The sequence below is a fragment of the Lepidochelys kempii genome, chromosome 1, assembly GCF_965140285.1.
Source record: "Lepidochelys kempii isolate rLepKem1 chromosome 1, rLepKem1.hap1, whole genome shotgun sequence".
Taxonomy (NCBI): Eukaryota; Metazoa; Chordata; order Testudines; family Cheloniidae; genus Lepidochelys; species Lepidochelys kempii.
In genome coordinates this window covers 59,252,504-59,279,802 of record NC_136380.1, presented here as the reverse complement: position 1 = coordinate 59,279,802, position 27,299 = coordinate 59,252,504, and the positions used below count along the sequence as shown (strand labels likewise).

At 39.0% G+C, this 27,299-nt stretch overlaps 1 protein-coding gene across 1 annotated transcript; it reads left to right on the top strand.

The window, feature by feature from the left end:
• Positions 1–23,924, top strand: ITM2B (integral membrane protein 2B). Its single transcript, XM_073344182.1, has 6 exons — positions 1–335; positions 12,911–13,039; positions 14,954–15,160; positions 17,644–17,754; positions 21,203–21,353; positions 22,464–23,924. The coding sequence occupies exons 1-6, from the start codon at positions 237–239 to the stop codon at positions 22,550–22,552; spliced, it is 786 nt and encodes a 261-aa protein (XP_073200283.1). The 5' UTR covers positions 1–236; the 3' UTR covers positions 22,553–23,924.
• The last annotated feature ends 3,375 nt before the right edge of the window (positions 23,925–27,299 follow it).

The window sequence follows — 27,299 nt, the reverse complement described above, 5'->3', positions numbered from 1 at the left end:
CAGATCTCCGCTGCGCGGGCCCGCTCTTTGGGGGCCGGGCCCGGCAGCAAAGGACACCGCGGCTCCCCGGCGCCGGCAGCCCAGCTGCCCCGTCCGCCCCGCCTCCTTTCTCCGCCCCCACGGGAGGCTGCGGCAGCGCCCTGCACCTCAGCGCTCGGACGGGACTGCGCGGGGAGCTGGTCCCAGCCTGAGGCGCCGCAGCCCCGAGCCTTCAACCCCTTTAACCCGCCGCCGCCATGGTGAAAGTGTCGTTTAACTCCGCCTTGGCGCAGAAGGAGGCCGCCAAGAAGGACGAGGAGAACAGCCAGGTGCTCATCCTGGGCCCGGACGCCAAGGTGAGCCGCGGGGCCGGGGGGAGGCCGCGGCCTGCTCCAGCTGCACCGGGGGGGGGGGGGGAGGTGAGTGATCAATAATCGCAGTGCTCAGGGCCAGAAGGGGGCAAGTGGCTTTGTGCGGGGAGGGGTTAGCTAAAGCCCCGCTGGGAGCTGGAAGTGAGGGGGTAGGGTATTGAACGGGAGCTTTGCAGCCTGGGCTCCTTGCAAACCAATCCGCCTCTGGTTTATTGATGGGAGACGAGAGGCCTCCTGGGGAAAGACAAATAAGGGGACTGTTAACAGTGCATGTCCAAATGCAGGGAGGTAGAGCGAGGGGAGCTGCAAAGCTGGGGCCAGCAATCCCCTTGCCAGATCAGGCTTCTAAAATGGCTGACGTGAGAACAAGCTTTACAGCTCTGTTTCCCTGTACTTCGGGTTTTTTGTAGCCCGACAGCGCTTGGATTACGGCCAGCTTGGCTTTTTTTAATGCTACGTTCTTCTCCTTTTGCGGTGGCTAGTCTGGATCCGTCGCTGAAGTTCTCTAGGGGGGTAGGAGAGCACAGGGCTGCTGGCTTCTTGGTGTTTAGGAACAGCGTAGTTAGCCTTAGGAAAAAATACATTAGATTGAGTCCGTCCCTCTGCAAATGCAGCCTATGCTAGCTCACGGGTGGAGAACGAATCTGATATTAAACTACATTAGATCGTAGCCAAATGTCTCTTCTGCAGTAGGGCAAAAGTGACAAGGTTAGAGTGTCCTGTGTGTGTTTGAGCTGTTACAAAATATTAATAGCTTGGGTGGAAAAACCACAAAGTTACCAGGAGTAATAAACACACTTAGTGTCCAGCAAGACACAGGATGAGACATTAATCCGACTGATGACAGTCAAATGAACTGTGTTGGAGCACATTGATACATTTGGAAAATTGCTTTAGGTGTTTACTCCTTTTTGATGATGGTGGAACTCTTATTGGAAATCTGATTACATTTTTGCTGTATCTTAATGCATCCGATGATGTGAGCTCACAAAAGCTTCTGCTCAAATAAATTTGTTAGTCTCTAAGGTGCCACAAGTACTCCTTTTCTTTTTGCAAATACAGACTAACACGGCTGCTACTTTGAAACCTTAATTTCAGAGTTGGAGGGTTTGTGTCTGTCTGGGCTGAAACTTTGCACATGTTTAAAAAAACTAAAAACAAAATTGATAGAGACATTTAAAATTGCATATTGCACTTAATCATAAATATATTTAAGTTTTCATATGCTTTTTTAATCTTTTATGCATCACACATCCAAATTGTGTAGTTGGGTCTGTTGGACATATATACTGTTTGTCAATTTTCTAAACCTGTAGCTGTTTAAGAAAATATTTGGGGTACTAATTAAGGGCCAGTCTTTCTCAGGCAAAGCTTCAGAGGTGAAACCCTACCCTATTGAAGTCAATGGGAGTTTTCATGTTGACCAAGAGTTCATTCCTGTAGAGTTTAGTAGTTTCAACTGAATAAGGTACAGCATTAGAAATTAATTTTGCTCTGTTTATTACTGTTTTGCTTGTCTGGAAACAGAAAGGGCGAACATTTACTAAACAGATTAAAAGGTTGTCTAGTTTCACTGTAGCTACTTATAAGTTCCCCTGTATCCTCTGCTTGTTACCAGATGTACTGGCCAAAACCTGCCTGACCAGAGCTTAAAAAACAGCTTTAAAATAAAATGCTTGGAAACGATGCTGTGTACAGGCAATAATTCCAGCCACAAATGAGCATTTTTCAGGGATGGTGGGGCTTTGAATCTAACAGAAGTGTGTTCAGGACAGTTATCAGAACTGATCCCCCATTCTCAATGGTATGCCTCAAGGAATTCTCCTGAAATGGCCTTTTCAAGCATGTTTGTTTGAAAGCAAAAGTAAAAGAAATTCTAAGTAAAGTATATTTATCTGAGGTTTTGGGAGAGACAGTTGCCCAACTTCTCAATATTGAGATAAATGCTGTTTTGTAGCTGACCTCTCACAGGATCTAAGAACCACCACAAATTTCACCATCTTCCTCTTACACTCCTTCAACCTTGTCGTCTTTACTATAAACACAGCAACATACACATTAAAACATTACCAACCCAAACCATACCAAAACAAAAAACTACATGGGGCATACACAATTCTCTCTGGGGCGAGGATGAGAGAGAGAGAGTAAACCACACATGACAGATGTTAGTAACATTGTTTAATGCAGTGCTGGAAGGCGCTTAGTTACTAAGGAGATGAGGGTCTTATGAGAACATGTATATTAAGCACGTATTTCATAACATATTGAGCTTATATTGCAGGATAACAATAGGTCTAGAACCCAAGTACAGACCTAAAATATACGCTGCTGTACATTTTCACTTAAAAAGTCCTGGGAAACGTTCTGGTCTCAGGTTAAAAAAGAAAAAATAAGGGAAGGGAAAGTGGAAGAAGATTGGCAGAGATAAGCATGTGTAATTGCTTGATGAGCATTTTACCCCCCAGACTCCAAGGAGAGATGATAGCAAACCAGATGGTCTTCATGTACAAAGGTAGATCCTCTGGTATGACAGAAGCTGAAGCCAGGGGAAGTGGTAGTACACAAACGTGGCATAAAACTCCCTTGTGTATTGTCTTGCTCTGCTGCATGCCATCTTCATCACATTGTACTGGAGCAGCTCTCTACCTCAGCTGTATTTTATTGCAAGATCACCCTGGTGGTAATCCTCCCTGGGCTGATTAGGCAGGGTTTGCAGACAAAGTATGCTGGCGGTGTGGCACAGAACAGCCAAGGCGCACCTGAGGATCTGGCCAGTAACCTCTGAAGAAGGGAATGATGAGAAATGTAGTTGCAGGCCGTGGCAGAAGGGAGAGAGAGAGCATAAATTTCTATTTAAAATAACTTTTTATTGAACTTCTCTTACAGAAGAGATTCCATAGTGTAATGCTTGTACAATAATGTGCTTGAACTGGTTACATCAATAAATAAATAAATTTTTAATGAGTTAAAAGTACAAATCTCGGTATGTGCATAGTTATCTATCAAGATATTATTTTGGAATTGAAAAAATGACTCCCTACTTACAGTTGCTGGAGGCATTCTATTCGGAACCTCTGATTTAAGGACCACACTCTTCCGTTTACACTGAAATTTCTCGTGCTATAGTCTTAGCCAAAAGTCAGCATATTTTTAGTGCAGGTTCCCACACTACGCTTAATTCTCCTCCTTGCTCATGTATAGTACAATAGTATCTTTCATTACATGATTTTACCACAACCAAAGTGTAGAAAAAAGGTTTAAATATAATACAATGGACCTTTGGAAAGCCAGAGTTCTATGGGGATGCCTGAAGCCATCCTATATTTGACAGAGCTTGCTCAGTAGAATAAGTCCCCACTAAAGGGTTCTGGATCCTCAGCAAACTTCAAAGTCTGTTGGTCAATTCCTTCAATACCAGACATCAACCTGGCTTCTTCAAGGCTGTAGGTGTTCATCAAATATGGTTTTATGTGGTGAAGTTATGAAGTCACACCTTGGTGTGTCATAGCCAGTCTTCGGTTAGCTTAGATTGGATAATCCTGTCTTTTACCTTAGAGCACTGTACTTCTAAGATTACAGATAAAGGTCCGTTGGCATTGTATACTATGTCATGATGCTTGTTTTGGTGTCGGAAAACTGAATTTACTCATTTTAAATATATAGGGCACTTTATGTAGCTACTTTTTATTCTGCAGAGATTTCCTTCTTTCCCCTGGTAGCATCATTTTTGGTGGCGGCCTGGCAACTCTATTCCTGTCTGCAAAAGTTTTCTTTGTGGGGACTCTTTTGAGCTCTCTCCAAAGGGAGGGAGAAGCCTTTGATAGGAGATTCTGCTACCTTTCCCCTGACAATGTAGATGACTAAACTGGACAGCTTGTGCTTGCCTCAGGAGTATGATAGATTTGCCTGCTGTGTATTTTAGGGTGCCAGTACTAAAGAAGCATAGGAAAGAGAATTGTAGCAGGCTGATTTCCCTCTTCCTCTCCCACTGTTTTGGTGGGGATGTTACTGAACTTGTCCCGGACCTTAAAAGAAAATAACTAACCTTCCAGATAAGGTCCAAAGGATGTGCAAATGTCTCTTGCTTCCTTATTTGGCCATAGAGGTTTGTACGTCCTCGAATGTGTGCAGGAGGGAGAGGCAATGATGTTGACTTCTATATTAACAAAGTTTTTCTGCACGAGGAATCTTAGATTTATTTTAACTTGGAGATTCTTGGGAAAGGGAGTAGAGGGAAATGAGTGGCTAAGTTGCCACCCTTTGAGGTAAATTCTTGCATGGTCATCTGTACTACTGAATAAATAATATACCTCCTTAAAAACAACGTCATGATAGTCTTTGCACAGTTGCCTCCAAAGCTTCTTTGAGGATGTTGCCAACAACTGAGTGAACGATACACACAAAATAATTACAAATTAAAAGAAAAATAAAACTTGTTTCACTGGAACTCTACCAAAAACAATTGCTGTTAATGTTGGAGCTTGGAAACCTGGGATTCATTTCTTGAACTTTCTGACCTTGAGCTGGGAACATTGGTTGCAAATCTTTCTTCAAGCAGTAGAAATGAACATATGGGAGCAGAGGAGTTCTTGGAAATGGTCCATATCTCACTTCCTTTTGTGTTTCTCTCATTTTTAAATCTCTTCCTGACTTGAATGATAAATATGAAACTTTGCTATGGTGAAATACTGTTTCCCTCATTTCCAGTACATTGATATTTCATATTTTAAACAAGATATTTGTACCACACCACCACAATAATTACCTTGGCAGTTATTTATTTTGTGGCTGGTGAGACAATGTTGATGTCCATGAATGCCGTTTCAGGTTAAATCAATTCAGTACATGGATTGGGAGGATACATGGGCAGACAGAGAATTGTTTTACATAGACTATTTCTAAATATCTTCTCAGTTGTCAGATTAACAAACTGATACTTGGGTAAGTTTTTTTTCAAATGTATTTGGAGAACTTTTTTTTTGCATAAAATTGTCATATAAATCGTGTTCCCTTAAGTAGATAGGCCCTTACACTATACAGTGCTTAAAAAAATAACATGCCTTGTACTATAATGTGCCATTACAGGTGATGACATTAAAAATAATTTTGAAATTCATGTTTCTACAAATACGCACATATGTTCTATCACAGAGGTTTCAACCTGTGGTCCGCAGACCCCTGAGGGTCTGCAGATTCTCTTAAGATTACCACAGGGGTCCACACCTCCATTTGAAATTTTTTAGGGATCTGAAAATTAAAAAAGGTTGAAAACCACCGATCTATATCATCCCTAAGAACACTTTTTGATGTGTATATATTCTTTCCTAATAAGCTCTAAAGAACTTTGTTTCAATGTAAGCATTATAAAACTATATAATGTATTCTGTAAATAGTAGAGCTGTTCAGAATCTGCAGTTGCTGTTCTGTGGGAAATTCTGACACTGGAAACGCTTTTTTGTTTTGAATCAGAGTGAAAATCTGAAATTTCTGGAATTTTTGTTTTGCAGGAAAACTTCAGTTTGAAACTATCAAATCATATCATTTTGATAATGTCAAAGCATAAATATGCATATCAACTATAATTTATGTTAAATATAGAATAGAAATAAAATTACTAGTTGAATATCATAAAAGTTGAAACAAATGAAGATGAAACACTTTTACTGTGTCAGTATGAAACATTTTTAATGTACTGAAATTAGAGAGTCAAAATTACTTACTTCGATTTTCATGTTGAAAAAGTTCTTCAAAATTGACATGTTCCTGTGAAACGCTTTGATTTCAAAGAAACTTCATTTTCCAGTGGAAAACTGCTCTGTCAAAAAATTTTCAACCAAATCTTATAAACAGGTAAATATTTCACTATTTTCATGATTTTTTTTCTTTCCAATAGTACATCATTTGTTTGATATATTCCGGTGGTGCTTAGGATTTGGCTTTTCTGAGGAATGCTGTTGATATTTATTTTGGATCCAGTAATGTTTTTGATTACTCTTTGGAAATGTAATAAAGTAGCATTAATGGTACACTTGCAAGCTCTGTATATAATTGATATATAGTAGACAAGCAGTACAGACACTTAAATGTGTACAAAACCACTTTCTCTCCATATGTCTCAGCAGTGTTTTCTGTAGTAAAATTTTGCATTGCTAAGACTAATTTTTACTTAAATATGTATTACAATACTTGCAAGAACATTATGAAGTATTGTAATTAAAAACTAAACTACAATTGACAGAATAAATGCTGAAGTAAATTTTTTTCACTTGATGACTGGCAAAATTGTGTACATTGCATTGGATTATCTAGTCACAGGTGCAAATTAATAATACAACATTAATTTCCTTACCACTTACGTAGTGCTTTTTTATACTTAGTGTGAATTAATATGCTTTTAATTTATAGACTCAAAGCACTTTACAAAACTGTATATCATTCCCAATTTTACAGCTAGGGAAACCAAAACAGAAGAGAGAAATACCAAAGGCTTGATCCTGCACCACTGAAGTCAATGAAAGTTTTGCAACAGATACCGTGGGTATGACATCTGGTCCATGATCACACAGTGTGTCAGTGACAGACTCTGAAATAAGGTCCAGATCTCCTCAATCTCAGTGGACCATGCCACATCCAGTAGCAAGATTCCTCTGTCTAGCAGCCATACAAAATTTGCATGAAAAATTACCAACCAAGGGACAATAATTTACTTGCCCACCCTTAACATGACAGTTACTCCTAGGGGAATTCTGCACCTAAAAATTCTGCAACAAAAAATTTCTGTGCACAATATTTTAAAATTCTGTATATTTTATTTGTCAAAATAACACTATATAATCACACCAGTTTCAATTATATTTGGTCATTTTATTTGAAAATACCTGTTAGCAAGTATGTCTGTATGCCACAGTGCCCTCTGGTGGGCAAAAGGTGGAAGGGCAGCAACATTTTGGCAAAAGCTTTTTTTTTTTTTTTTTGCACAAAAAAATAAAATATGCACAGCTCATTATGCATGCATGCATGCAGTCACATGGAATTCCCCCAGGAGCAGACTGAAATACTATACTGATATTTTGTTTGTTGCTCAAAACAGAAGTTGCTCACTCCAAGTGGTTGGACAAGCCGAATTTTGCAAAGCTGCTGTGTGTGATACTGTTTGGTTAATTCACATGTTCAACGTTTGTAGCTGTAGAAAATCCTCTTGTTGTTTAGCAAAAGCATTAAAATAGCCACTACAATGAGCTCCTAAGGGGCTTGATTCTGCAGGGTGCTAAGCACTCTGGCCCTGATCTGGCAGAGCACTTGAGCATATGCTCAGCTTTGAACATATGAGCTGTCTCATTGCAATGAAGCCCTTTAGAAACTATCATAATAATTTATGTTAGAAGTGGAAGTTGATTAAATCTAAGCTCTTCAACCCAACTGTGTCTGATTTATGTGCAGATCAAAGGCAATATGTGACACTTTTGAAGCAGAAACATTTATAAAATGTATTTTAAATCTTATTTTTGTCTCCACCATAGCTACTTTTAAATATGAGTTAGTATCTTTTGGGTAGTTGCTTGCGGATCACAAAACTTGATGAATTCTTCATGGCACATCATGTTTGCTTTAGACAGGCTAACACTCAGTTGAGTGTTCCTGTACAGATGGATGAAAATATATTTCTGTGGTGCATCCCTAATTTACTTAGAGAAATAAAGGCCTAATTGTAATAATTTCTGGAATGTGAGCTGGCTGGGTGTGTGCCTTAAGCGTGAAAGAAATTCAAGTGTTTACTATTTTAAACCAGTATGTTCTACTCTTGTAGAAAAATCCACAGGAGGGGAGGATTTACTTGTAAATCCCCATGAGATTATTCAATCTAGGGATATCTTTGTCTGAGTGCTCCTCCTAGGAGTTGTCCTCTTAGCATTTTGAAAAGTTACCCTAAATGTTAAATTGGTGCTGTTGAATCTTTATACTTATATTGGAACAAAATACAGAAACGGTAGAAGCTGAACTGAAAAGAGCAAGAGAGTATTTTGCACATTTCATCAAAGGAGTAACTGCAGATGTTTGTGGGGCTACAGGTTATTACATTATTTTTCTTTTAACCTGTTCCCCAGAATAATTACTTACAAGTTACACCTGTCTATTATCAGTTCTAATAAGGGCTTCTCTGTCTTTTTCTGGAATTAAAAAGTGTTATGCACAATGGGCAATTTTGGTATCATTTGAACAACTCAAGAGAGCACTTTATAATTCCAGAAGGACACAGGCAAAGTGCAGCTTGACACCATCCACTGACCACAACAGGCAAAAGAATCTTTATTCAAATGAAACAACTATAATCTTGGTATAATTTATTCAGTGAGGCCAGGTCAAGCAAACTTCAGAGAATCTGGCAAGTAACCTCAGATCTCAAATGCATAATGAAAGAAACATTGTTATCTGTGTATAAAAGAGCTGTTCCACAGTATTCAGATTGTGGAATTCTGGATCTTTTAACTTAAATGCTGTAAAATTAGTATACAAATTAAAAGGAAGTAACATGAGCACACACCTCTGTTTGACCCTTCTCCAAGGGAAGTGGGTTAGTCAAATCGCCACTGAGTCCCTTTCTGATCTTAGAATGATGAGTTCTTACAAAGGACAAATGCCAGGCTTATGCCAGTCTCCACTTAAAGCATTTTGCACCAAAGAAGATTATCCATATGGAGTTATCATAGCGTCAGGGACCCAACTGGGAATCAGAAGGGAAAGCCATACTGGGACAAAGATGAGATGTAACGGTGGAACGGCTAGGATTGATTGCTGCTGCCCCTAAAAGACAGGTAGGAAGAAAGGAGGGAGGCATATCCTTGGAGGCCTATATGCACCGAGAGATTATATGATGAATTTTGCCGGTGGAGACTCCCCAGTAGAAAGTCTCCCAAGAAGGGAAAGTTGAGGTAACAGATTGCAACCTCTGCCTCTCGAGTGACCCTGTGCAGGGCAACTACAGACCCCAGAATGGGTAATACTGACTTGGAATGATGTGTAGTCAGGACAGCTGGGGTATGCACTAATTTGGCACAATCTTCATTAGTGGAGCTCCCCTCTAAAAGAATGCTTTCCTTTCAAAGCAGGAACCACCCAAGCAGAGGGTAGGCATCAGCAACACCATTTTGCATTCAAGGTCTATTGATTCCGAGGTGCAGGGATCTATTCCGGAATAGGGAGGTGCAATTTGCTCTTGGGTCATTCTAGTTTAGAATAAACAGTATTGTGTTCCAGGAACTTGGTCATAGGGTAGCAACCAGTTAGTATTAGTATAATCTAGCATTGTGGGATTAATGAAATTATACATAACCAAAACTATAAATATTAAGTGCTTCCATTTAAGACTTAACTGATGTACTTAATTATCCACTTCAGAAAGGGAAATTAGATCAATATTATTTATTAATTTAACAGAGAATCTTTTTCAGTGTTGCCTGATATTTGTGGTTTAGCTCTACTGAGATGTGATCTCATGTGCTATCCTAAATAATAAGCAAACTGTACTTGAAACTGTGCACTAAAATTGGCAACAGATTGTGAGCAGATTAGAGCTACAAGTCAATTCATACATATGAAATATCTTAGTATAGCATTGCTGGGCATGTATTCACAAATAATAATAATACATTGAAGGATTATGGGAATGTATTGAATGTTCAGTTTACATCTATCATTCATACATCAAAGCAAAAATATTTAGGTTAGGAATATTAATAACACCTGTTTTAACTTCACACCATCTTGGAAGCAGCAGTTTGAAAGTAATTTCAATCTATTTGGAGACTCTTTTGGTATATGAGAAATTAGTTTGTGGTCTAAGCCCAATTCCTAGGGGATAGGTGTACATAATGTAAAATCCTCCTCCACAGTTTTTTCATTGTTATATCAATTGAATTGAATAGCTATTTTTGAATAGTCTTTGTTTGCTATAGACAAGTGACTGTTCTCTCTCAACGCTGTTTGGATTTCCCCCCTACTCTCTTTAAAACAAACTTAAAACTATCAGTTTGTTTTGAGATAATTTAAAAATCAGGTTATGCTAAACTTTTTATGTAATATCCCTCTCTCTTTAGTGTTGAATCCTCATTTTCTATCTGTTTTCCTTATTAATCTACAGCAATTTCCATGGCAGCATTTTTTTAAAAAAGTTGTATGTAGATGTCCTTCATAGTTTGAAAAGTCTTGGAATGTGAAATTACCTGCTAGTACAGGGACAATATAAAAATCCTTGCTTTACCTGACTTAGAGTTATAATTAAACACACTTGACTGAAGAATCCACAGTGAATCAGAAACTGACCTGAAACTTAATTAAATTACCATGGGTATGGTATTAAACTTCATCCTCAGCCTTTCACTTGAAGGAACAATGTCAGCTTAAAAATCATGTAGATAATGAAAAAATCCTTAGATAATTAACAATTAAAACTGAAAGGATTTTTAAAATTGCTACCTACATTTCACTGTTCATGCTGTGGTGAATCAGTTTCATTTTTAATATAGTTTTCTAGCCACTTATACTTTCAGGGTCTTCTGCATTAGCACAGAGGTTACGGTGCTTACCTTGCAAACGCTGCCGGGGAATTTTTATCAGTTAAAAACTCTGCTTCAGTTAGAATTTGTTTATGCTTTCCATAGAAGCATTTGTATTTGTCTGGAAGGTATGATAAAAGCTTATGTTTACAACGCCTGCATTTCAGGTCAAGAGAATGCATCTTCCAGAAGCTCATAGTGTTCTGTATTTGGAACAAAAATCAATGATGTATCTAGCTGTAATAAATGGAAAACCTGCCAAAAGAAAGATGCACTTATTTTGCTTTTTGCAGCACTCTCCAAGTTAATATAAAAAACTTTTTTTTAACGAAGCATAAGCTGTAATTATTTTTGAAAAGTTTTGATCCTATTAATTCTTCCAGTCTGCTGTTGTCAGCTGTCACCTTGCAGAAAAGTGAGTACGGAAGCTTGCCATATATTGTGGGTGACTGATTTGTACACCACTATTAAAGCAACATAGAGAATAGGTTACAATTAGAACTTTGATTTTTAAAAATTCAACATTTTATTTAGTTATTAAGTGCTATAACAGCTTGTTGTAATAATTGCACTGGGTTTTCCCAAAACAAACCCAAAAGCCATGAAAAGTATCTCCTGAAAGATAAGAGTATATCCATCACTCTAAAGCAAAACTTTTTCTTCCTCTTAGTGAAAGGGGTGTCTAGGGTTTTTCCACTTTTATTTTTCACCACTATTTTCTGTCTTCCTGATTGTCATGATTTCTTGTTGTCACCAGTAGGAATGGTATAATGAATTACTTTCCGCTGATGCAAACGCTGACATTTATCTGTCAGTGTTACGGATTGGAAGGGGTTAGACTCTAGGAGTACACCTACACTGCAAAAAACCCCAACCCCCCCCCCCCCCCCCAGCAGAGAGTCTCGGGTCACAGTATGGCACTACAAATAGCCACGAGGATGTTCCTGCTCAGCTAAAACCTGGGGAGGTGGATGTTTCAGAGCCCAAGCTCCAGACTGAGTGGGAACATCTACACAGCTATTTGTATAGCCATAGTGCGAGCCCGAGCCCGTAGACCTGGGTTCTGAGACTTGCTGCCACAGGTGTTTTTTGGCAGTGTAGATGTACCCTAAGAAACCAAGGGCAAAACCCTGCCTTCGTCGACCTGAATTATGCAGACGTGAGGGAAGTGAAGGGTGTTGATCATAGGCGTCCTCCTGCAAGCACCAGCTCAGGATGGCTTGAGGAGGAAATGCATGATTCGGTACTCCTTACTACTGCTCCAAAGAGGAGCATTGTGTATCCCTCACATGTAGCACGATATGTACAGCGTGGGGCCTAACAATGCTCTGCTGTGCTTGTAGTATGCCAACTAGGGCAGTAGCCAGTTCCCTAGCTATTGCTCAAAAGAGTTCTGAGACGCACTCCCACTCCTACTGCTATGCCAGAGCAGAGGAGGGAGACTCCTTATTCCCTCTTCTTCACCTATCACAGTCGTATATCACGGGGACAGATATTGCCCTAAGCTTATTCTTCAAACCTCTTAAAGTGTACCATACTGAAGTGTGTCCTAATGCTTCTTCTCAATCCAGGTCCCTTACATGCTATTGTTTCACAAAAATTAGCCTAAAAATGGATACTTTTCTGGACACAACCTGTGAAAAGCTCAGCTATGAGAGAAATGATGCTTCAGATGACTTCACCATTCCTGAGCCTTTCCCATGACTTCTCAGCTTGTATGCTTTTGACATTAGTAACCAGTTGATGGGTCAGCCCAGGAAAATGGCAGTAAGAGGTTGCAGCATTTATAGCTGTTTTTATCTCCTCATAATCTCACCAGAGGTGGTGTTGCTGTGAACCTTAACATGGAATAAGTTTTAAAGTATTTTTTCCAAATGTGAAATAAAATTACCCAATATTTTCTAGTGGTGCTGGCAATGTTTGCACTAAATAGACAGGTACATCCACAATCTTTTGTGGATTTTGGAATGTTATGTTGACAATTTCCCTTTGATATGTTTCTAGGACCCTGAAGCTGTGGTGCCCGTTGGACAGAGGAGAGCTTGGTGTTGGTGTATGTGCTTTGGAGTAGCTTTTATGCTTGCTGGTGTGATACTTGGTGGTGCCTATCTGTACAAATATTTTGCATTCCAGGTAAGCCAAATACATTTTGTGTAGTAAAGGACTTTCATTTTTCTCCCTGTATGCCCTGTGTTTAGTAGAGAGTGAGCAAGAGAGTGCTACTGGTTCTCTCTCTATTCACATTTATTGTTTAAGAGCTGAATGTAGAGCTTTTTCAGAAGTTATTTTCAGTCCTCCTCCTTTGATAGGTCAGTTGGGAATTCATGAAGAGTGGTGCCTTTGGCAGTTTCACTCTGGGATAAATTACTCTCCTCCTCATATAACCAGATTCAGAGGGAATGTGTAAGGTGGTGTCAGACTCTTTGGGCCAGATTCTCTCTCCCACAGGAAAAACTCGGAGAGAGACTTCTGGGGCAGGAAATTTCCACAGAATTCTCCCCTACCGTTCAGTTGGGGTGAACGGTTTGCCCTCACCCCCCTGTGGAGTAGGCCATTGAGCAAGCCCCTAAACCTGGGATCTGCAGGAAGCCAGAGCTCTCTGTACAGAGGCCCTGCAACTCTGCATTGGCTCTGACTTCCTGGCAGTGCAGTTCCATTGGAGCTCTGCTACAAGGGACTTCCCTGTGACTTCATAGGGATTCTGTGGAAATTATGATAATACAGACCCTGAATGTCATGGGGCTGGTGGGGTAGCTAATGTGTCAGTCTGGCTAGTATCCAATTCCTCCCCACTCCCGAAACCGACTCCAGCCATGTGGAACATACTATGTTGGGCCAAGGGTGGGAAATAGTGCCATGGCGGCAGCTGATGTACCTCCTCTCTATTTGTGGGAGGGGAAAGACCTGTGTGGAGGGTTCCCAGAAAAATCCCATTCCCTGACAGCCTGATTTCCAGACACCTGGTGCTTTAGACCATTTACATCCATTTGCTAATGTCTACAGGAGTCTAAACTGATCAAACAGCACAGAGGAGCTGGAGGAGTCTAATTAAACTTGCATCTTCTTATACCTTTCTGGTTTGTTCTTGCTGTTCTGTTCTGGATCTTCACTTTCTCTGTGAATTTTACCAACTTAGATGTTATCAGACTCGGTGGATGAAATTCAAAGTGGTGTAAGCTATATTTTGGTTATCAGGAGCAAGTCTAAGAGCTTGTCTGCACTACAGTGTTAGCCTGAGTTATCTACACCCTAGTTAACTCCTCTGGAGTGAGTCTAGCTCAGGTGAGAGCGGTCATACTGTAAATAAAATATGTAGTTGACAGGCTACAGCTTGTGAGTGAAGACAGTTGTAGTTTAAAACATCAGAAATGAATTCACTTTATAAACAAACTTAAAAAGTCTTAAATCTAGGAAAATTTCAAGATTATAAAGGACTTCCTGAACGTGTTTTGGATTGTTAGAATAAATGAATTAAACAGGATTTAGGCTAGACCATAAAACATAATCAAATATATTTAAGGACCTGATTATTGAATACTACAATTTGTAAGTACAAGTTTAGGCATGAAAACTTTTAAGTACCTTATTCTGCTCACAAATTATGGAATTAGAGGTATGCATGTCTTATTTGCACCTGCAGTAATTTGTTAGTGCAAATGGAAGACCAGGTTAAAAACCAGGTATGAAATCCTGACATCCTTGACGTCAGTGGAAAACTTCTGATTGACTTCAGAGGGGCCAGGATTTCACTCTAGGCCCTTAATCTCTTACTCAAACTATGTAGAAGACATGTGCTGTCTAAAATTGATCCAGTGTAGGCTTATGAATTAAATAAATTGGCTGAAAAAATGTAGTTTAGCTTGATGATGGGCAGTGTATGCTCAGGAGAAGTTTGAGAATGGAAGAGCCGTGTGGGTGGAGAGTAGAGCTTAAGGTGCTGTGATATTGCTATCTGAGGAAGCTTGCATAGTAGTTGGTCACATTTTAAATTTTTTATAAACTTGCTGAAATGTTGTTTGTTCTGGGATTATTTTATTTTTTTTTTAGCAAGGTGGTGTGTATTTCTGTGGAATAAAGTATATTGAAGATGACTTAACTCTGACTGAGCCTGATGCACATGCTCCAGCTGCTCGCTACCAGACAATTGAACAAAACATTCAGATCCTTGAGGAGGAGGATGTTGAATTCATCAGCGTGCCTGTCCCAGAATTTGCTGACAGTGATCCAGCGGACATTGTTCATGATTTCCACCGGGTAAGGAGTGTCTGCTGAGAATCCTTGAAAGCATTAAAAACAAAATTTCAGAATTTTATCAACTTAATCTGTGTGGTTTCTAATTATTTCAGTTATTTTTCTGGTGTGAAAGTGTGAGCTCTGCAGTATTTTGGTATTCAGAAACTGGAAGTAATTATTAAACCTGATGTACAGAGTGCACATTTGATGATGATCTTGCTGTTCTCCTGGTCTGTAACCCACCATTTATAAAGTGTTCTTGCTCATGAAAAGAGAGGGGAAAAAACCCAAACCCATCCATTTCCTTGTCATAATACAAGAATGTGAAGAAAATTTTAGTCTTATTGCTGAAGATACATGAAGCCAGATTGTGATAAGCAACAGTAGTGATGAATGTGGGGTGGAAGAAGCCTTCATTCCCTTGGACACCCATGTGCAGGAGCTAGTCATATTCACAGTCATTGTATTCATTGTATTCACCTAGTGTTGTATTCATCCAGTAGTGCTTCAAAGGAAGCTAAGCATTCCAAAGGGGACAGTGGAAAGGCAAGGATAAAGCTGACTGGCTGTGGAGGGCAGTACATTCTGTATTCACTTTAAGGTGCATGGCAGCAGCCAGAGCCCCACCCTGGGCATTTGGGAGCTCTCAGGAGGCACTCTGCCTCCACTGCAGGCCACTCGCTGCTTTTAAAGGCATGACTGAGCACTACTGAAGTAGTTTTATCCTATCTTTTGTAAATAAGTATCTTTGTTATACATCTGAATAGTACAGTTTTTGCAAGACATCTCTGTAATGCTACAGTTTTCTCTCAGTCATCATAGTTAACGTTGAAAAAACCCATTTTCATTCTCTCCGCTTTCTGAAAATTATGCCATTATGCATAAATAATCCATGCCTGGTTTCACTGAAATGTGACTCTTGCTGCTGCTGAAAGCCTGAGGAAAAACTGTTGAGCTATTTTTGTGTTATGTAAGGCTGAAAAAAAGAACACTTTCCTACTGTGTAAAATCATTGCCACTCTCTTTTTTTGTATGAACTCAAACATGTTTAAACATGAAGTTAATAGTTAGGCAAAATGAGCACTAACATTCATAAGCAAGTTTGGGAAAACCATTGTTTAAATAATGTGATTAGAAAAAATTATTTTTAAATATATTCAGTCAACATTTAAGATTTACAGCAGAGCTTCTTTCACATCATACATCACACTTTCTCTACCTAGCATGACAGAAATAAAGGCTGGCACCTCATATACCAAAGTGAGGTCTGACCTACAAAGCCGATTTCAATTCTGTGTAATATTAATGTTGCATAGCTAAATAAAATAAAAATAGGAAAGACAAAGGTATTTCCCACAACAATGATAACTTGGTCATAATGCAGATCCTACAGAGATGTGATCCCATGGTGAGAGGAGCCTTAGAAATATTATAGGTGATAAATATATTTTGTAGTATGCATTTAAGGCCTAATCCAATGTCCACTGAAGACAATAGAAAGATTTCTAATGATTTCATTAGGCGTTGGATCAGGCTCTAAGAAACGTGAAGACGTATGAGAAAAAATAGCAATAGAAAATAAAATGCAATGTGACCGTAAGAACCTCACGTTTTGTACTTCATTATTCTTAAGCCTTAATGCTTTGTTAACTTGAGGTCCCATGCTGCAAACTCTTGCTATAAGCAAAGTACTTACTCCTTTGGCAGTTAGACTAGTCATAGTAATAATCATTATGATCAATAGTGTTTGCAGGATTGGGGCCCTTAGTTCTTCGTATTTAATATGTTACTCTCAAAAAATGTTGGATGTTGCAAGACTGAACACTTGAACATAATATATTTCCCTTCCTTAGCAAAAACAGTTTAGTTAATGGTGCCTCAAGACCTTTCAGTCTAGTTCAAGGGTCTATTAGAGTTATAGTTTAATAAACAGTTACAAATATTACCCTTTGGATAATCCAGAGATCATACATTAGTGGTTTAAAATTTATATTCTGCAAGTTTGACACTTTTTTGTTTTTTTTGAGGTTTCCCAAGTATATCAGTAAACTAGCATTTCAACTGCACAGTATTTTGGAAGAATAAAATATTTTTATGTATAGCATCTGATATTTTCTATTGTGCGTTCTCTTCCAGTCATGTTTCATTGTGAATTCTGAAAGGGAGATTTATACTTTCAGATTTCTCCCTGAAATTTTAAAATACAAGCAACAAGATTAAAAAATACTGCACTTAACCTCCGACAACTCAGATGCACTCAAAAGTCTGAACTACCTAGTACCAATGGACTTGCAGAAATCTCTGTTCTAGCTAACCTGATATTAGGATTGCCTTTTATCTCTGTATCCCACCACCAAACTCAATAAGCACACCTTCTAACTAACAGTACTGTAACTTACAGGAAGAACAAGTATATGACAATAATTGAGCACAATATTTACACAGTTTTGCTAACCCTAGAATTATTAAAATGATTTTGATTAGAGTATGCATTTCTTCACCAGAGACTCACAGCCTACCTCGACCTTAGCTTGGATAAGTGCTATGTGATTCCTCTGAACACTTCAGTTGTTATGCCACCAAAAAATTTCTTGGAGTTGCTGATCAACATAAAGGTATGGTTGAATTGCAGGTGGCTTTGTTATATATAATAAAGAGAAACATGTTCATATTATTTTCACAAGTCCTGGAGTTCATACGTGCGAAGTGCTTTCGAAAAGTTAACTCCTCACTAAAGAACTTAAATCTTCAGAAGAGTTCAGTTTTAAAGGAATTATTGATTTAGGAATAGACAAAGATGTCATTCTTTGGTGAGATTACATGTTTGTGTGATTAAAGGTACCTGCAGAGATGTAGTGTACATAGACTTTTATGAGGCGTTTGACTTAAGAATAAGCTGACAGACAGATCTCAAAAAGTAGTTGTCAATGGGAAATCTTTGAATGGGGGTGTTTCAAGGGGGGTTTCTGCAAAGATCAGTACTAGGTCTGATGCTAGTCAACATTTTCATCAATGATCTGGAAACAAATATAAATTCATCGCTAATAAAATCTGCGGATGACATAAAGATTGGCAGACTGGTAAATAATGATGAGGGCAAGGCAATCACACAAAGCGATCTGGTCCGCTTGATAAGCTGGGCCCATTCAAACAAAAAGAGTTTTAATACAGCTAAATGCAGTTATACATTTAGAACAAGGAATGCAATCTAGAACTACAGAATGGGGGACTGCATCCTGGAAAGCAACTCAATATAAGATCCTAGTGTAAAGATGTGGGGGGAAAAAGGGATAATGCAATCCTTGGATGTATAAACAGAGGAGTAGGAGTAGAGAGGTGATTTTTATTTCTGGGCATGGCATTGGTGAGGCTCATTCTGAGATACTCTATACAGTTCTAGTCTTCACATTTTAAAAAAGATGTTGAAAAATTGGAGAGAATGCAAAAAAGAGCTCCCACTCCCTCCCCCCCACCACAAAAAAAATTATTCAAGGGCTGGAGAAAAGTGCCTTCCACTGAAAGAAGTAAGGAAGGAAAGAAGACTGAGAGGTGTCTTGATTACAGTTAGACTTGGAAGGATTAGATTTTTATCAGTAAACATCGATTTCAGCACACACACAAACTAACAAAACTATTTCCATCAATGATAATCAAAATTTTCAGATAGGCATAGTAAGAAAACTACTGCTTGAAAACCTATTAGAATCTGATTTAAGGATATTTACTTTGTATATTTTTACACGTGATGTTGACAATTTGTGTTTTAACAGTTATAAATATTTGAATCAACACCTATTGTCATTAAATAATTATTGTCGGACACTCCCCTAATTTCCCACAACTGTGAAAATTTAAATAGATAAAAATAAAAAAAATCTTAAAAAAAACTTTAGATATTGTCTGTCAAAATTATAAATAAATAAACATAGAATTTTGCTTAGCCTAATTAAAATATATAAGTAAATACTTGGTACTACAGGGCTCTTTAACTTAGTGGAGAAAACCTAATGAGAACCAATGGCTGGAAGTTAAAGCCATACGAATTCAAAATAAGACAAAAATTTTTAACAATGAGGGTGATTAACTATTGGAACAAAATACCAAAGAAGGTGATGGATTCTTCATCTTTTGATCTCTTCAAGTGAAGACTAGATGCCTTTCTGAAAGATCTACTTTAGCCAACCACAAATTGGTGGGATCAGTACAGGGATAAAACTGTGTGAAACTTAATGGCTTGTGATATACCGGACGTCGAACTAGATGATCTGATAGTCCCTTTTGGCTTTAAACTCTATGATTCTACGTGTATGGACAAATATGCTGCAAGAATAATTTATAGCTATGATTTTCCCAATCTGTAGTATGCAATTAAAGCACTTAAGTGGGAGTGTATAATTTCCTTTAACTACAGTAGAGAGCAATCTGTTTTTCTTACATTTTATGTTCTTTTAGATTGCAGTTTGAAATATGGTGTGCTTTTAATAAGCAATGTCTTTACTGTAACAATCTTTATCTTCTTTCTGTGGAAAACAAAACTGTTTTTTCACCTGAACTTGGAAGGTCTTTTAACTTGTAAATTATTTGTTTAAATAACAAGGCTTTTCATTGTTTAATGAATTACAAGGTCAGCTGAAAAAAACAATTCACCTATGTTTGCCTCTTTAGATGTGGTCAAGAATATATCTACATTTCAGAGTAAATATTATATAATCACTATCTTGGTGCTAAAAAGAACAGCTCTTCATCAGCTTGTTTAAACATGCTGCTTGGACTGAAAAAACATTGTTGTCCTTAATCTCTGGTTTGTAATTGAAACTTGTACGTGGCTCATTGAAAATAAAAATAAAAATCTTTAGCCAGCTACACTACATTCTATGCTAATGTAATTTTCTGGATAAAGTGCAGCAGTTTCTTTGGATTCCAAGATGCTTTTTAAAAGTAGCTTAAGTGTTTGAACTCACAAGTGAAAAATAGATTAAAGACTCCCTCTTCATTAGTGTCAGAAATAGGAATTATACTAAATGGAATCTCTTTCTATGCAGTCACATTTTAGAAAGACTGATTTATTTGTGGATAACATTTTAATAAAGTCAACTTTTAATAAAGTTGCCAATTTTTGTTTCTGTGAATATTCAACTCTGACAGAAGGACACAATAGGGCCTGATTGTACGCTCTTTTAAATCAATGGCAAAACTCTTGTGGACTCCAGATGGACGAGGAATGGGGCCCTAGATCTGTTTTCTGAACCAGCTTTCTGAACTGTTGTCGGCAGAGTTTTTGCTGGTGGTCTCTGGAGAGCTCAATATTCACATTAGTTGGGCTTTCCTTATGTTCTGGTAATGGCTTTACAATCAGCAAACATAGAGGAAAAAATACTTTCTGATATATTTTCATTTAATCAATTCGTATAGTTGGTGCAGAGATGTTATTTGATTGTCCTGTGGACCATCTCTCCTCCCATTCAGTCCATTAAGTTGTGGCCTGTGCTATGAAAATGTTTGGGATCCCCCTATTTTAAACTTAACAGAATGCAGAAGGATAGTAGTAAACTACTGATCCCTGAGACCTGCATCAATCAGCAAGATAGTACTAACATCTTGCACATTTCTGCAGTCTTTACTTGGACAAAGCTCCGATTGACTCCCTAGTAAATGATAGTGTTTGGTGAGTAAGGACTGCAAGATTTGGCCCACAGTAACAAACCTTAATTGGAGAAAATTTGCTTCTCTTATGCCAAAAAAACTGATATAGATTTAATTATTGTAATGGAAGAACACTCTGCGTCAGTGTCTCCTGCTATGAAAATGTTGTGACATTTTATATGATTACTTTATTATCTCTTAAATATCTGCACTAAAATGCAGTCACATTCTTGATGTTTAAAAGAAAATTCTATATGTACTACATATTTTGAAAGTCTGCAAAACTGCAAATCCTGATTTGTATAGAACTGCTGCTGTTGGAGATTATATAAAATTGATTTGAATGCTCTTGTGTGTACTTAGTAGAAGAATGAATGATTGCACTTCCAATAATGAGCTGTTGCCTTTTTGTTAATGTAGGCTGGAACATACTTGCCTCAGTCCTATCTGATTCATGAACAGATGGTTGTTACTGATCGCATTGAAAATGTGGATCAGTTGGGGTCCTTTATTTATCGCCTGTGCCGTGGCAAGGAAACCTATAAACTACAGCGCAAAGAAATCATGAAAGGTAAAGTCTCTTGAGAATGTTACCTTGAGTTGATGGAAATGTTAATGTTTCTAGTCAATAAATAGCTGGATATGTTGAAGACAGTACCTCTCAGATTAAAATTTAGAGTGGTCTTGCTGTCATTGGCTCCTTGAAGCTCCTGAGTGTTTGCACAGAGACTAGCATGATGGGATATGGAGCATGAATGCAGTATAAAATGACCTTTTTCCCCATTAATTTTTCTTTAAATTCTCATTGAATCTCTTCTCCCCCCCTCCCCCCCCAACTTGACAAGGATTTTTAAGAAAATGAAAATTTTCTCAGAGTTTGTTTAGTTGAAAAACCATTTTGTGTTGAAAAAGTATTTTGGCAGAAGATTTTCAGTCAGCTGCAATATAAATAATACAAAGCTAACAATAGTGGCCTTTACCATCAGTAATTATAACTGTCAGAATGGTTAACCACGTACACACTTTAAGGTTCAATATTTCATATGTAGAAAGGATGGTCTTATTGTCAAAGGACAGAATTGAAAGTTTATTAATTTGTCCTAGGTGTTTTGTGCAAACTTGGCCATGTCACTTAACTGCTCTGTGCCTCCTAATCTGCATCTATAAAATAGGAATAATGCTTGTCTAGCTCACCGGGATCTTGTAAAACTTATATTATTTGTCTGTGGAAAGATCTTTGACAATCTCAGATTCAAGAGTCTAGAGAAGCGAAGTATTATAATTTTTGTTTAGCATTTGTTTAGTGCCGAAGGAGAAGTTTACAAGCATACACAGAACTAAGTTAATTGAGTAATTTACTCAGATTGCTGACTGTATTTGGGAAGGTGGCAGATGGGGAAAAATAAACTATTTTGTAAAAATGATTGCAAACAATCTTTTTAAAAGCAAAAACACTTTAATTGATCCCGTGATAAATAAGGGACACAGTAAATAATAGATCACTAAAATGTTGATAAATTTGGTATTCCTCTATTTGCTTCCAATTTGGAAGTGAATTGAGAGGAACCTCTGGTACCTTATTACAGTAAATGGACTAATACTTTAATTCTTCTTAATATGCATCACTCTCTCTCATTTGTCATCCCTCCCTCCCTTCCCCATTTCCCCAAACTCTCAACAGGAATTCAAAAGCGTGAAGCCAAAAATTGCCGAAAGATTCGACACTTTGAGAATTGGTTTGCTATAGAAACGCTCATTTGTGAACAGTAATGAAGAATATTACTGTAACAGAAGACTGAAAGATTACAGTATGATCCCACTTTGTATTGTGTGCAGTGATTATTTTTTAAAATCTTCTTTTACGTAAGTAGTGGACAGGGCTTTATTGCTGAACATCTTAAACACTTTTCATCTCATGATACATTTTTAAATATGTTTTAGGGTTTTTTCTTATTTTCAGGTGTGGTGCCCTTTTTATATTTGAATAGCAATTGTATAAAGTCTTGGTTACTAGTGCATTCCATGTGATGAATCTTGAATACTATGAGAAAGATAAAGTCTCTGAAATATCTGCCAGTTTTAATGAAGTAAAATTGAAAAGAATTATTAATCTGGAGAAAAATATGTACAGATGGACTGAAAGAACTACTTCTAACTGTAATACTCTAAGCTATATAGTTTGTTACAGCATATAGATAAACATATAATTCAATTTCCCCTCACTAAAATGGGCAATTTTTTTTTTAAATATTGTCATATTTACCTATTCAGATTGATTTCCGACTTGATGTTTTAATATGGCAAGGGTCTGCTGTACTATCTTTTAGAAAATGTAAGGAAATTAAGGAGTAACTTGTTACTAACTTTTATATAATCCGTGTACGTGCAATGGAAAATAAATCTTACAGACCTGTTTGTCTAAAAGTCTTGTTGGGTTCTCTTTTGCTATAATTAATTTAGGAAAAAATTAATGCTTGTTCCTGTTAGGTTGGGTTTGCTTTCATATGTTCTGTAATCACATGAATCCATGTTGGTTCCAAAATAGAGTTTTATGCCCAGGTGACTTATAGATTTATTTTCCCACTCTTTTATTTCTCCTGGAGTTGTAAATAACTTCCATTCAAAACTGGTTTTCCTAAGGGGGTTCCCGCCATTTCTAAGTGGTTTCCCAGGCCAGTGTATATAAAGCTGCCCGAACGTGGCTTCAGGGCTGTCCATCTGAATGGCAGCCAGGGACAGTCATGGATCACGGGTCTTATCTACAGGCATCTATTCATCTTCAGGATAGAAGGGCTAGGGATTTTCCTCTAACAGCTTCCTCACCTGTAAGAAAAGAAGAAGGAAAAGATACCATACCTTTGTCATCATCCATCGCTGTTCTCTGAACGCATTATCTGCTTTATCCCATGGTCTCAAGAAACATCTAGGGACTCCTCGGAGATCCTCTCCAAAGGCTTATCATTAGCCAGAGGATTGAGCACCTGCCATCGCTTCGATCTGGGAAGAAGGTTTTTATACATCTGTTTATAGGGTTAAGTTGGAGATAATAACTGTATTGTGTCAGTTTGCTGTTTGTTCCCCTTCTTGTTTGTCCCACCTTTGTTATAAACCCTTCAATACACTTTATTTGATTTTATCTTTATTGCTTGACTCCTCATTATTTAGGGTGGGAAGGCCCTCTTTGCATGAGAAAGGGGTCCTACCAGATGACAGATGCTGGACAGGGAGGCCGAACCTAGGGAGACAGGAAGCATAAGGGTCTCTTGCTCGCGCGCTCTCACACACACACACACACACACACACTCCTCCTTTGCCCCCTCTAACAATTGGCAATCGCGGCAGAACCTCTCTTTAGGGTTTCCTTTCTTTGAGAGGTCCTGTGTTTCGTTTTAATTTGCAATACAGCGATTAATCTTGGCCCATTGGCCCAGGATGGGATCGAGAGTGGGTGGCTATCCACCAGGAACCGTGTCTCCATACCTGATGGCTGGGGAATACTGGACACAGTTTCCATGTGAAGCCATTTCTGAAGGGAGTGGGGGGTGGGAGGGGTAACCATACCCTCTTTCCCATTTTTATTCGGGTCTAAGGAAAATCCTGCTGTCAGGAGTCAGGGCAACGGACAATAGTGAGTCCGACCCTGACCATGTTCTGGAAGCCCCTGCGGATCAGCTAGTGACAGGACAAGAGTGCCGTCACGGGGAAGCGTCGGCCATATTGTTGGCAAGGCGTCTTCTTTTCTGAAGGTGGGCTGGCAGCCAATCACAGACAGTAGAGCAGGGAGGGCAACAGCCCATAAGACCTACTCAGGACTGCTGTGAGGCACTCCACAGCCAGGGAGCTATCTTCATTGGTAGCCTCGGTACTGGCAACTTTTACCTTTTGGATTTTAAATACAGACCCTAAATATATATAGAGAGAGAGAGAGCTGAGGGTAAGCAGTTCTTAGGTACAGCATGGATTGAGTTTCAGCATGAGAGGATGGGAGAGCAAGCACAATAAAAATTCAGTGGATCATGGCCTTGAGTTATCTGGGAAAGGTCGTAAAGCCTGGAAGCAGGGGTCCATATCTGGAGTGGACTCCCTAGAAACATTTAACACCTTGTGGAAGAGAGATTCCATTTGTAAGCCCCTCCTGAAAAAAAGTGAGCGGTGAAGTGCCCTTCTCTATGGACTAGCTGTGGTAAGTAAGGAGCTCCACCAGCAGGTCGCCTTACTAAAAAAGGAAAAAGACCAAGTCCAAGAGGGAAAACAACAGGCAGACCAATTAGCTCAGCAGCAACTGACAGACCTGTTAGCAGAGAAGTCAAGAGGGACATCATTGACTCTCCAAATCTCCCAACTGGAGACCCAGATTAGGGAGATAAGTGAAAAATCCTCAGCTGCTGAGAAAGTAGCTGAAGTAAGGGCTTTAGAGTGACAAGAAGCCCAAGCTGTAATCAGACAGGTAATGAAAGAAGTGCATAAGCACAAAACCTCCCAAGTTAATCATGTGGAATGTCAGCACCACATTGGCAAGCTCCAGAAGGAGCTGCAGCTGGAAAAAGGAATAAAAAGAGCTACTTGTAGTGATCCCCTTGCTGCCTACCATGCAGAAGGGGAAGACACAGACACAGAGGTTGAGGATCTTCCTCCCAGATACAGCAGGGAGACTTCTAAACAGGCAACGCCTTCAGCCCCAGAGGAGTACATACAGGGGGCAGATGCCCACCAAAACCTCCCTCAGGCCCCTGTGGTAACATCAGTGACGCAGTATGAAGGTACCAATCACCCACCAACTGTAAAACGAGAAAGTAAAGCCTTAACCCCAGAACAAGCGTGGGGCTCTGGGTAAACAGTTTGGGAAGTGTGAGAAAGAGAATGTGTTAGACTGGTTAACAAAAGCTTCTGCAACACCTAATTGGACTCATGAGGATTTTGTTGTCTTGTTAAGGGAATGTATGTCACCTGACGATTTTGCAAATGTTCCTTATGATGTGTTAACTAATGGGATAATGGTCAAGTTATTTCATATAGAGAACTCTATCGTATATTCTACCCTAATGAAAATGTGATTGGTCGGGCTTATGCTGAAAAACAAAGGAATGATGAAAGACCTGAGAAACATTTCCTCAAGAAAAAATTATTATTTTGTATGGCAGGTGTGGGAGTGGATATGGAGGTATTTGTCAGCTATGACACCCAGGAACTGCAGGAATTATACTTACAGGGATTGAACCCTGGTATAAGGCTGGCATTGGGCCATGTAAACACCCACCAGACTAACCTGAGATATCTGGAGGGGAGATTAAAAGAAATCTATGAATTGCAGCAAATGACCAATCCAAATGTAACAGTGAAAAAGCAAGTAGCCGCTTTAAATGGTAATAAAGAAAGAGAGAAATCCCAACAGTTTAAGAAGCAGGTGAACCAGGACAAATACATGTTTAGAGGTAGCTGTGAGGAGATGAAAATCATGAAAAGAGTGTTGGCATGGAGGCTAGCCAAATATGAGCTTGAAGATCTGCTGAGGAACTTTTTAAAAGACTAACCAAACATGAATCTAAGTAGCCAACCACGTCAGTGGTTGCTTCCTCAGCAGGAACTTCTTTGGAAAGCCCATACGGAGGGTGCCGGGATCCCCAAGGCACTGGCATGGTGGCACCCCGATTAATGATCGTGGGGGCGTCCCACTGTGAACATCTTAGTGAAAGGGGATTTCAGCTGCATAACACAGAGTCTTGGTGAATACTGGGGCCTCCACCAGCCTCCTCTGTATAAAAGGACATGACAAAAGGAACTTTCCAATTAAAGAGATTAGATCATTAGTCTCTTATAATGGGAAGGAGCGTCTAACTACTTTCACTGAGGAACTAACATGCATATTGGGACCTTTAAGATCAAAAGAATCATTTGGTCTGCAAAACCTAGATGATCAAGGAATAATGGGTATCGATTTATTAAGGAAATTTGGGGTGATCGTGGACTTACCACATAAGGCACTGTGCAAAGCCAAGGAAGGCGAAGCAGGCAATGTTATTCCAGCAGCGCACCGAGTAGCAGCCACCAAAGCACCCAAGGCTCTCTCCCTGCCTAAATGGGAAGAGGAAGTAATCCAAGTGGCTGGGAAACATCTAAAAGCCTTTGCGACTTCTAAATTGAGCTGTGAAAAAATAAAAGCGCTGGTTAAGATCAATGGACCTGACCCTAAGCCTGTAAGGCAATACAAGTTTTTAGCTGAGGCACAGATAGGAATTAAACCAACCATAGAGGCCTTAATGCAGCAAGGAGTGCTGATCACCTGCGATAGCCCATGTAACCCCCCCATATGGCCAGTGAGAAAATCAGATGGGAAATCCTGGCACCTTACAGTAGACTATCATGCCTTAAATAAGGTGACGCCAAGGATGGGACCTGTGGTGGCCAAATTTCCTGAGATCATGGCTCTAATAACAGCGAGAGTGTGTTGGTACTCCGTATTAGATCTGGAAAATGCCTTTTTCTCGATACCACTTGATCAATCATGTCAACATAAATT

What these genes read in the sequence shown, in the direction of transcription:
- ITM2B (XM_073344182.1), top strand. Translation starts at nt 237, where the DNA reads ATGGTGAAAGTGTCGTTTAACTCCGCCTTGGCGCAGAAGGAGGCCGCC. An exon ending in TCCTGGGCCCGGACGCCAAG is followed by an intron (nt 336 to 12,910) that starts GTGAGCCGCGGG and finishes ATATGTTTCTAG; the next exon opens with GACCCTGAAGCTGTGGTGCC. An exon ending in TTGTTCATGATTTCCACCGG is followed by an intron (nt 15,161 to 17,643) that starts GTAAGGAGTGTC and finishes TTTCTTCACCAG; the next exon opens with AGACTCACAGCCTACCTCGA.